The sequence below is a fragment of the Rhineura floridana genome, chromosome 10, assembly GCF_030035675.1.
Source record: "Rhineura floridana isolate rRhiFlo1 chromosome 10, rRhiFlo1.hap2, whole genome shotgun sequence".
Classification (NCBI taxonomy): domain Eukaryota; kingdom Metazoa; phylum Chordata; class Lepidosauria; order Squamata; family Rhineuridae; genus Rhineura; species Rhineura floridana.
In genome coordinates this window covers 75,811,394-75,823,549 of record NC_084489.1, presented here as the reverse complement: position 1 = coordinate 75,823,549, position 12,156 = coordinate 75,811,394, and the positions used below count along the sequence as shown (strand labels likewise).

Here is a 12,156-nt window from a genome sequence, read left to right as displayed (position 1 = left end):
CACTGGCTCTCTGAAAAGGAGGAAAAACCTACGGCAGGGGCTCCCATCCAAGTACTAAACAGGCCTTACCCTGCTTAGCTTCTGAGATCGGATGAGATCAGGCATGTTCAGGGTATGCACTAGTTGAATACAACCCATTATTTTGTGACCCAAGTGCTAGTGTATTAGTTATTTGTTTTTCTAGTTGTGACAAGAAAAACAAGTAAATGAACATGTTGGCACAGGTGAAAAATCTAGAACTGAGAAGGCATAAAGGCTGGGTTGTTTTGATTTGTGTTTTTTGCATCATGAAATATGTGGATATCTCATATGTGGATGCATCTGTTATATCTGAATTTAAGACCTGGAGCATTAGGAAGTTATTTAGCTAGAAAAACTGTGTTTAGATTCAGTGTCTGGTGTTTGACTTAGCTTTGTTTTAAGTCACTTTTATAGCCAAATTGATTAAAGTTGAGAACTTGACTTCGTTTTTGCAGTAGAGTATCTGTTCAATTTTAACAAATAAAACTTTTTTTAAAAAAAATCAGCAACTTAATACTAAGAGGGCACTTGTTTCCAACACAGAAGGTAGGGAGATTGCATTTTTAAAAATGGAAGGATCACAGAAGTGTTGTAGTGAGGCAAGATAGATTCCTTATAAGAGATTCTATTGGCTAAGTTGCTGACATAATTACAGAGCAAGAAGCCAACAGTTTTTCACCTACTAAAAACATCTGAAACCATTTGATATCCAGGCAGCTACACAAATAGATTTGGGCTGTCAACAGGACTTCAACCTAGAACCCTTTGGTTGCCATGCCAAGTGTCAGAGTTGTATCCAAGGCATCGCTAAGGAAAATGTCCCAGCAGCTTACACAATTGGATTTTCTCCCTCTTCCCCTGAACCCCTTCCAAAACTGGTCTAGGGATTTCCTAATCCTCCACAGCAGATTTGGGGAGGGTGTGGAATGTGTGGGTGGTGGAGTGGAGTGAAGTCCCATTGCACAAGTGGAAATCCTGGCACCGAAAGGACACTTCAGTTGCACACAGCCCAGAACGCAAACCATTTACAACACAAATTCCAGGTGTCTGATCACCCAGTTTTGATTCTGCATCCAAGAATTGTGGTATTTATTTTTAATCTGTGGATGAAGCTACCACCTAAGGTTTTGAAGCTTTACTTTATTCCAGAGCCTAAAAAGCAGAATTATTTTGCCAGCCCTGCCTCTTGAGCATGCTCAGAGCAACTTCCATTAGCCAACTATAGCCTGTCCTACACGTACCCAGGACTGGAAGGAAGGAACTCCAATTCTTCAGAGGAAATGACAATTCTCTGTGACATTTTAAGATTAAACCACAGGCTGAAAATATAAAACATTTACTTGTAAGCAAGTTTAATTTAAATCAATGAGACTTTTCTATAAATGCATGTGGGTAAAATGGGAGGTACCAAATTTAGATTGTTTTTAAAAAGGTTGGAACTCAGAGTTTATAACTGCTTATCCGTTCATATCTTTTCCAATAAAAAACAGGTTTTAAAAGTGGACAGCTTTCATAGCTCCAACATTCATAGCTCCTACAGCATGCATAATAGAAAGTAACCTGAGAAAAATAAATTCATTTTCTTACTTTAACAATCAACACACCATTAACAAACAAAATCAAAGTATTAAGATTCAATTTAAAGTTATAAGATTAGTAAGATTAGAGCAATTATATTGGCTTTAAAAGAGTTGAATTTTTAAAAAAAATAGTTGTGGAAGGGTATTTATTTTATGCACCCACTGTATTTCTCATAGTTCAGGTGAAGCTCCACTCTTCAGTTGAATTCAACACTATTGCAGTGCCTTACCAATATCATGTGACCAGTGGATATGTCCATGTTGGACTGGACTGGTTCTTCACACCAGGTAGAAGTGCTACTTCGAGCAGAAGGACTTGGAATGGGTCCATCACTGAACTGCGAAGATATGCTGTTAATCCGCGAAGTATGCAGAGGCTCTGGGTGATCTGATGTTTTTACTGCCATACGCTGACGGCATAACTCCTAGAAAAGAGAGAGAGAGAACAAATATCCCAGGATTAAAATCCAGACTCTAATTTAATACATATGAGTTTGATCCTGCATGTAGACTGAAGTCCTGTTACTGCCGCTAAAGTTTATGTGGACAACTTTTTTTGTCTGTATGCAGGACTGTAGCTATATTTCTATAGCTTGCATTGCTCTCTACCCAAGTTTATTAAGATTCATGCAAAACACGAGATTTGAAAATACACAGGTTAGAGACAAAACTGTGACCACTACAACCAGAATACTGATTTCAATCATGGCATAAATGGTTAGCAAATGAAACATGTGTGAGACAGTTTAGTGGTACCATTATGGCTGCACTTTGGGGCAGATGTCCAGGGCCCTACTCAGTAGAATGGGAGATGTGCCCCCAGATGCAGCAAGACTGGCTTACAACATTTTTTAGTAATATTGCCATCTAAAGGGAAGAAAGGGATTCCCATGAGATAATTAAGTTCAGAGTCTAAAATTACCAAACTGCACCACTGAGACAGTTTACCATTCCAAATTTGGCCCATCTTGGTCAACACTGTCTTGATTGGCTTGAGATGTCAAGGATGGGGAGGGGGGGGGAGATACAACTGAGTATCCTGGAAGAATGGATGGCTGACCATCTGGAACCCTGATCAGGATTACTCCACACTGAAACAGTTTCTTGCAGATCCTCCCTGTAACACCAGGTAGAATATAAATCCATTTGGCTAAGGAGTCATGAATTTTTCTACATTTTTTCTACATTTACAGTTTTAGTTTTTAATTATGTTGTGTGCATAGAGTTTTTCAAGCAGTTGACTATTAGCATCACTACTATATGTACTAGACTTGCTGCCAGAAAATATTGGGGTTCTTTTAATAAGAAAACTCTAAGATGTTATCTGATAGTCTGATGACTGTCTGATGACCCGGGCGGTTGACACGATCACTCCCATGCGTCCCCTCCTATGTAGAGCTCATACAGCTCCATGGTATACCTCGGAGCTGAGAGTGATGAAGCAAGAAAGGAGGAGGCTTGAGTGCAGATGGAGGCGAACTCCCGACAAATGCAATTATGCCTTGGTAAGTGCCTGTTCTAAGCGGTATATAGTAGCGGTGAGGGCAGCAAAAAAGAGATATTGTGCTGCCACAATTAAGGCATCTCTTTCCCGCCCAGCGGAGCTCTTTAAAACTGTACGAGGGCTTTTACATTCTGGCCCTCGGGATATTATAGACTCATCTGTAGCCCGCTGTGAAGAGTTCGCCAGGCACTTCCAAGATAAGATCGCATGCATTCGTCGGGACTTAGACTCCAATATTATAGCAGTTGGTCCTAATGAAGCATCCAGATCACGGTCTTGTCCTCATTTATTGGATGAGTTTCAGTCGGTGCAGCTCGAGGATGTTGACAAGATCCTTGGACTGGTGCGGGCGACCACGTCTGTTCTAGATCCTTGCCCATCTTGGCTGGTGAAAGCTGGCAGGACCGGAACCGCCGGCTGGGCCAAGGAGGTAATAAATGCCTCTTTAAGAGAGGGAGTGGTCCCTGACTGCCTAAAAGAGGCGGTGGTGAGACCACTCCTGAAGAAACCCTCCTTGGACCCAGATAACTTGAACAACTATAGACCTGTGGCGAATGTTCCGTCCCTGGGCAAGGTTCTGGAACGGGTGGTTGCCGGCCAGCTCCAGGGGCTCTTGGATGACACTGATTATCTTGATCCATTTCAATCCGGTTTTAGGCCCGGTTTTGGCACCGAAACAGCCTTGGTCGCCCTGTATGATGACCTTTGTCGGGAGAGGGACAGGGGGAGTGTGACTCTGTTGATTCTCCTTGATCTCTCAGCTGCTTTTGATACCATTGACCATGGTATCCTTCTGGGGAGACTCACGGAGTTGGGAGTTGGGGGTACTGCTTGGCAGTGGCTCCGCTCCTACTCGGTGGGTCGTCACCAGAAGGTAGTGCTTGGGGAACACTGCTCGACACCCTGGACTCTCCATTGTGGAGTCCCGCAGGGATCGGTACTGTCCCCCATACTTTTCAACATCTACATGCAGCCGCTGGGTGCGGTCATCAGGAGTTTTGGGGTGCGTTGTCATCAGTATGCTGATGACACGCAACTCTATTTCTCCTTTTCATCCTCTTCAGGTGAGGCTGTTAATGTGCTAAACCGCTGCCTGGCCGCGATAATGGACTGGATGGGGGCTAACAAACTGAAGCTCAATCCAGACAAGACCGAGACGCTGTTGGTGAGTGCCTTCACTGCCCAGATGGAGGATGTTCATCCTGTTCTTGATGGGGTTACACTCCCCTTGAAGGAACAGGTTCGTAGCTTGGGAGTTCTTTTCGATCCTTCCTTGTCTCTCGAGGCCCAGGTGGCCTCGGTGGCACGGAACGCTTTTTACCATCTTTGACTGGTAGCCCAGCTACGTCCCTATCTGGACAGTGATGACCTCGCCTCAGTTGTTCACGCTCTGGTAACTTCTAGGTTGGACTACTGCAATGCGCTCTACGTTGGGCTGCCCTTGAAGATAGTTCGGAAACTACAGCTAGTCCAGAATGCAGTGGCCAGACTACTGACGCGGACCAGAAGGTCCGCTCATATAACACCCATTCTGGCCCATCTGCACTGGCTTCCTATTTGTTTCCGGGCTAAATTCAAAGTGCTGGTTTTGACCTATAAAGCCCTACACGGCATGGGACCGCAATACCTGGTGGAACGCCTCTCCCAATACGAACCTACCCGTACACTGTGCTCAACATCTAAGGCCCTCCTCCGAGTGCCATCCCATCGAGAAGCTCGGAGGGTGGTGACCAGAACTAGGGCCTTCTCGGTGGTGGCCCCCGAATTGTGGAATAGTCTCCCCGATGAGGTACGCCTGGCGCCAACGCTGCTATCTTTCCGGTGCCAGGTGAAAACCTTTTACACTCCCAGGCATTTTAAAATGTATCTTAATAATTGTTTTTATCGTGTATTTTAAACAGTATCTTATTATTGTTATATTTTGATGTTGCTTGGTTTTTGTTGTTTGTTGTTTTGATTTTTGATTCTGTAATATTTACTGTATTTATATATTTTGCTTGTTTTATCTTTTATGTACACCGCCCAGAGAGCCTTTTTGGCTTAGGGCGGTATATAAATTAAATTAAATAAATAATAAATAAATAAATAATGTAGGACAATGGCAGTCTGTCAAGATTTCTTGGAACTTTTGTTTTGGGAAATGGCAGGAGCGCAAGAACAGGAGATCAAGGGAAAACTCAACTTGCCTCCTACTCTGTGACAGCCACCACATCAATCTAGAGCCCCATCATGTTTGTGTGATGGAGGGGGAACATCTGGATAAGCATCATGCTTCTGATCAACCTGCCCTTGTTCCAAACTGTGCTGCAACCCATGCTGTCTGGACCTGAGTCAGAGATTACTTTTAATAGGCATGTGAAGGCATCTTTAAAATACCTTTTGGCCAAATTGATTACTAACCATTATGTGTAACTGGCAACCAATGTGATATTTGGAATGGTTCTGCTTATAATTTATATGGAAATAAAACTTTTAAAGCATGATGTATTGAATGCTTATATTACATGTTTTCATGGGATGGGAAAACAGTTGAGCAAAAAGCAAATGTAAGATAAAATTTAAAAGGTGAATAATTACATGATGAACATAAATTACTGCAAATATCTCACACATTGGATCAATGCATAAGCTTATATACAAGTCTCTCTTCAAGTAATAGGAATATTTATTTGTCTCTGTATGTTCTCACTTCTCATATCCTGACCAGGACCGTACTCTACAATTGGTTTCTCCGGTACAGATTGCTGACATTTGGGTGGGGTGAGGGAAGCATTAGGAACAAGTGAATTCTTAGAAATTAATAGCTCTTATTAATACAAAAATAATAGGGCTAAACATGGCATAATAGTTAATTTTTAAGAAAGGGATCATCCTTTTCTACAGACTTATTTTTCTGAATAAATATAGAATAGTCATGTGTGTAGTGTGTAGTGTCCGTTCAGAGTGTCCGTTCAGTCAGACAGATGGGCGTCTGCTAAATAAAATTTTATTATTATTATTATATTATTATAGTGTAGAGTTGGAAAGGGCCTATAAGGCCATCCTTAATATAAATTAAGCTTCTGTGTAAGCTACTATACAGTTACCAGGGTACACAATAGGAAGGTCAGCCTACATGTACAAAGAGTACAACAGAAAAATGGGCGATATCCAATGTTAGTTAGGCTAGATTCATTGAAATCAGTGGACTTAAATTGACTTTGCTGGATATAACCCCAAATGATACTCTTTATTTTTAAAGTAATACTTATCACAATGTTTACTCTTCTCCCCACCCTTTCATTATTAGCACAACAGAAGAAATAAAAAATTCTCAGAGCAGTGACAGCTCTTTACTTTCTTACTTCTAGTCCAATCATTCCTGCTGCTACATCTGCAGCTGCAACAGCTAAAAGCAACATCTTGTTCTATGTGAAGCAAAGAGGGAAACAAAACCACTTTACTGATGTTCCTGGCTGGGCAAACATTGTACTGGTATAGAGCAAGGCCTGTGCAAAATGATCTCTTGGGCCAACACATGTAGGCTACTGCCCAACCATACACTATTCTGCCACCACATAGAAGGTAGCATTCATGTCTTTAACTTTGCTTTTCTTTGGCTTTATACTCGCCATGCTTGGAAAGCACATTGAAAGCACACTATTTCCCCCAAGAATCATGGGAACTGTAGTCTACCCTCACAGAGCTACAATTCCCAGAACCCTTAACAAACTGCAGTCCTCAGAATTAGTTTAGGGGAAATAATGTACTTTCAGTGTGCTTTAAATGTATGGCATGTATGTAGACTTTTTAAATGTGTGCAATAAGGTCTGCACTAGCAGCTGGACCTTCCAGGAAGCTGGGGAAGAGGGCTTAACATCATTGTCCTCCCCAGCATTTTCTTTTTTGCTGCTGTGGGTCCCTTGTGGAGGAGAGAAGGAGCCAGCTGTGTCATCCAGCCTGGGGAGAGGCCCCCTCCCCTCTGAACTGTATCTAAGCCAGGCTGCTGAGGCTCCTTGCAGTGCAGCAAGAAGAGTACCTGGTGCTTTGTTGTCTGTTAGCTTTCTTACTTTTTTTACTTTGTGCTTGTGTATTTAAATCTAAATTAAGAAACTGACTTCTCTCCCCTACTCCAATGCTTTGTATTTTGATACTTTGAATGTTTGTTGTGAACCACTTTGGGCACAGCTTGCTGTGGAAAGGTGGCTTATAAATAAACTTAATCAAATTTAAAGCATCCTTAAAGGATAATTTTTACAGAACATTCTAGAACCAGATTTGTTGTGCTTGCTAGCAATTTCTAGAAAAGCATTTTTGCTTGCAACATGTGTGTGCAACATCATTAAAACTGAAGGTTCATTCAAAGGATGCTCAGACCAGATCCCTCAGCACAATGATACCTGCCCTGTGAAACGCACCATCTATTGATGTTAGACAGGCATCAACACCGTGTATATTTCAGTTCTGCAGACTTTCTCAGAAGGATGTGTTCATTTGCAAATGTTTTTTTAGAGAACTGTTTTATCTGGTTTTACTTTTATTGTTGCACATTACTATAGTAGCCTTTTTTTAGCTTTTTATGAGTAACTCCACTAAAAAATAAAGTAAATAAATGAATATAGAATAGAAAGGGGAAAAAATGGAGCCTAGCCAGGAATACACTCAAACCACGTTCTCCATTAGAGTTAACACCCAGCCAATATTTAGTAATCTGACCAATAAAATGTTAGTGGTACTACATCTGATAAAGCAGCAAACTCAAAGGTTGTCCTTGGTTTTAATAATCCATGTTGTATTCTGGTTCCATCCCTGAACAACATGATTACACTTTGGCTCCACTTCTGCTTTTGGGCCCAAGTGGAGGTCCAGAGTTTTGGTAAACCTTTTTTCCTATCAGCAATCCATTCCCATTGCTGTGACTTCTATTTTTAAAGAAGTAATCTGAGAAATCATATGTCATGTCAGTAGTGAAACCCTTATCTCTACCCCCCCCCAAAGATTAGAACATGTTTGCTTATGGTTGCTAAAGCCTCACTGAGCAACTGCGATGCAGCCCTGTGTGTGCTTACTATCCTAGCATCATTCCTATGCACTAAAATATGTTCAGTGTGAACCCGCTGTAAATCTGCCCAAACAGTATCCCGTGTGACACACAAACTGCACATAACTCGTGTGTATTGCTGCATTACAAGCTATTGTTATACTTTTGATTTGTAATTGTTATATAGTGATTTTTATACTGCTGATATATTTTTATATTGTAATTTTAATTGATGTTAAGCAAACTTGAGTAACAAATGTGTTTTAGAATCATTATTTATAGCAGAAGTATGGAAGAATGATTTTTTGCCCTTTTCTACTATCAACCAATTGATTATCAGAGAATAAACATTTATTTTAAAAGCTAACTTGAAACTGATGACATTATTTCACATTATATGGGAATTGCTTCCCAATGGAGACACTTCTCCCTTTTTATTTCATTTCTATGAAACATTTTTGTGAGAGATTTACCATATATAATGGAAAATCACATTGCTGCATAGCAAAAAACTACCATAATTAAAATAAAAATTTGGGAACAGCATTCAATGCAATGAATATACTGCTTCGATAGTTTATAGAGTTTTTTTTTGTCTGTAATTTTTTTAAAAACACACACACACGAAACAGGTGGTGATCCTAAACAGAGCACAAACACTTTTTAAAATAGAAACCAAACTCTTTCCCCCCAAAACAATTAAAAAAGAGAGAGTCAGTTTTGAATAATTTCCATTTTTTTTCCAGCAAGCTGACAACTGGGTAGAGAGACAGGGATGCTGAAACGGATTTCTGAAGTGAGAGTTAATATATGCATTTCTCACGCAATTCTAAAATGAAAAGGAGCTCAAGGTTTGGCTTTAGACAAATATAACATTATTTTAAAATTATATTTTGCAAGCCCCCACCCTTCTTTTTAACAGGTGTAATTAAAAAGGGCACTGGATACTTCTCAGATTAACAGGAAATTATATTGGAGCATTGCCCATGACATCTACTGTCAGAAGGGGCTGAACAGTACTGGGCAGTGCTATTCTATGCAACACCTTCTAAAATGCTCTTCCTTTGCAAAACAGTGTTGAGGTTTCCCTTAAGCCACCACAGAAGATTTGGATTAGTGCAAGTCCCTTTAATCTTAAACAAAGAATGGGAACATGTTCTGCGCATTACTGGCCAGGTGGTGCTTCATTTGAGCTCCTGTGGGCACTTCTTATGCACAGCCTAAGCCTTCTGCATTCATGACCTATTTCAGGGCAGGCATTGCAAATGCACACACATACACACACAGAGATAAAGAATCTCATCATTTTAGCAAAGGTTTTCCATTTGGATGTGCAGACTGCATAACGCCACAAGTGCCATTTCTTTCAGGAAGTCCCTGCTCTGTGACAGCAATGTGCTTCTGTTGCCACATGCTTTCACAGCAGATGACAGCTATCAAGTTATCACAAAAATGTGGAGAAAATGAGACTAAAAAACAGGAAGAGGTAGAAAAGAGTATGTAGATCACAGCCAGGCAGGGTTTAAATGTCTAGTGCCCAGAAAACATCTATTTAAACCACTTGGTCTACCATGAAATATTTTGCATGTGTGCATGTAAAGTAGATGATGGTGTTATAGTTAAGGGAAAACTAAAACTTGTTCTCTCCCTGCCCCCCGCACTTCAGTTAAGCTTCTCTTACTCCCATGAACAGAGTTCTATATCACAGAAGTCTATTGGCCTGATTCACAGACTGGTTAAACTACAACACTTAAGATCAAAATGATCCCAGCTGTACTGATTTAAATGGGACTAATCATTTTATATCCAAGCACTCTCGTATAACTGGTTAGTAATTCTACAAGAAAGTTTCTGACTTCCTCAACTTTGAGTCCCCAGATATTCTTAGACAATACATCACTTCATCCCTGATCACTGCACTCCGCCCTAGCCAGCACAGTCAACACATGGGGATTCATGGCTGGAAAAGGTTGCTGGGTAGCCCCTTATTCAGTGGCTCACACCTCAAGCAGCTCAATTTAACTCTATCTAGACAACAACGGCATAAGAGCACCTTGTGTTTCTGACTTGAAATCATTCAACACATAATATGTTAAATGTCACCTTGATACAAGATATCCTGTGAAAAGATACTCAACACGCAGCTCTTTCTTTAGGATATATTTCCCTCAAGCCAAGCCGATGAAACACTGATATTCTTTTCCTCATAAACAGTTATTGATTTTTAAATGGGGTCTCTTGAGGATGGACATAATCCACTGGGAGATTCTCATGTAAGAATATAAGAAGAGACTGCTGAATCAGGCCAGTGGCCCATCTAGTCCAGCATCCTGTTCTCACAGTGGCCAACCAGATGCCCATGGAAGCCCACAAGCAGAACTCGAGTACAAGAGCACTCTGCTCTACTGCGGTTTCCAGCAACTGGTTTCAGAAACATATTACCTCTGACTGTGGATAGTGAGCGTAGCATAGCCATCATGGCTAGCAGCCATTGATAGCCTTATCCTCCATGTATTTGTCTGATCCTCTTTTAAAGCCATCCAAGTTGGTGGCCATCCCTGTCTCCTGTGGGAGCGAATTCCATAGTTTAACTATGTGCTGTGTGAACTCATAGGTTTTTTTGTCTGTCCTAAATCTTCTAACATTCCATGCCATGCATAATTTTATAACTTCTATCATGTCACCTCTTACTCACTTTTTCTCTAAACTAAAAAGCCCAAATGCTGCTTCTTTCATAGGGAGTTGCTCTATCCCCTCGATCATTTTGGTTGCCCTTTTCTGAACCTCTTCCAACTCTACAATATCTTTTTTGAGATGAGGCCACCAGAAGTGTACACAGTATTTCAAATGCAAGAGCTTCTCAGTGAACGTTATCCAGGAATGTTTCATTCACTTCAACTATGCTTGCACAGGATAAGCACTGGATGATCACTCCAATTGTACACACTGCTATTAAATTTGTGACATTTTTATATCACCCTTCCTCTGAAGATAATCCTATGAGGTAGGTTAGGGTGAGAGAGGGAGAGTCTGCCAGAGTCGCCAGTGAGCTCTGTGGACGAGTGACGATTTACACCTGGTCATCCCATTCCTAGTCCAACACTACTTCCATACCACACTGGCAACATTGGCTCACTAACCTTGCTACATATTGATACCATCCCAAAAAATAGTCCTTAAATTATTGCTCAACTAAACAAAATTTTCTAAGACTGCTACATAAAAAGCAATATTGACATTTCATAGGCATTTAACATACATGTAATCAAACTATGCCTATGAAACAGTAGAGTTGTGAAGGCCTGGGGTGCAAATGGAAAAATTTGGGGAATAATGTTTTTCCCATTTTTTTCTCCATTTTTTTAAAATTTTGGGGTAAACACACAAAAAAGACTTTGGGGGAAAAGGGGGGAACTGCCCCCCCTATTTTTTCCAGTTTTTTTTCCAGGCCTTCAAATCTCTAAGAAACACAAATCCCAGCACTTTTAAAACATAATTCCTATAGCATTACTCTTTAAAAAAGACTTTATATACTATGTGTATGGATCCACTGAATGTCTATGCAGCAGACAAAAGAATAAGGGTTACATGAGCTTCTGCTACACAAGGAATCATGTGTCATGTGGTCTCTCTCTCTCTCTCTCTCTCTCTCTCTCTCTCACACACACACACACATACACACACACACACACACACACACACAAAGTGCCAGCATACATCATACCATACTGGGAGATGCAATTTCCTGCATTGTTTTTTACTGTTCACAGAAGCTCTAAACTTGAAGAGGACAGTCCTAAATAAAATGTCCACCACCTTCTATCTACAAACTAGTTGAATCTACTGGACTTCTTTTTATAAACTAGACTGTGGAATTTCTGCTTAATTTTTCAAGCTAAATGATAAATTGTCCTCTTCAAGTCAACGAGTCAAAGACAGTTCCAGGTGAGGTCAACTCACAGTATGGGCTACAAGAGAGTGCCAACAATTTAGCATTTTGGGAGAAAGAGTTAGACCAGGTGTCTGAGACC

General features: G+C 40.7%; 1 protein-coding gene across 1 annotated transcript in view; it reads right to left on the bottom strand.

Moving 5' to 3' along the window:
• PTPRN2 (protein tyrosine phosphatase receptor type N2) overlaps nt 1–12,156 on the bottom strand; it is a 1,065,701-nt gene that overhangs the window by 123,646 nt on the left and 929,899 nt on the right. The window contains exon 14 of the mRNA XM_061585692.1: nt 1,832–2,026. Within this exon, the coding sequence (XP_061441676.1) occupies nt 1,832–2,026 (195 nt within the window). The remainder of the gene's footprint in view (nt 1–1,831; nt 2,027–12,156) is intronic.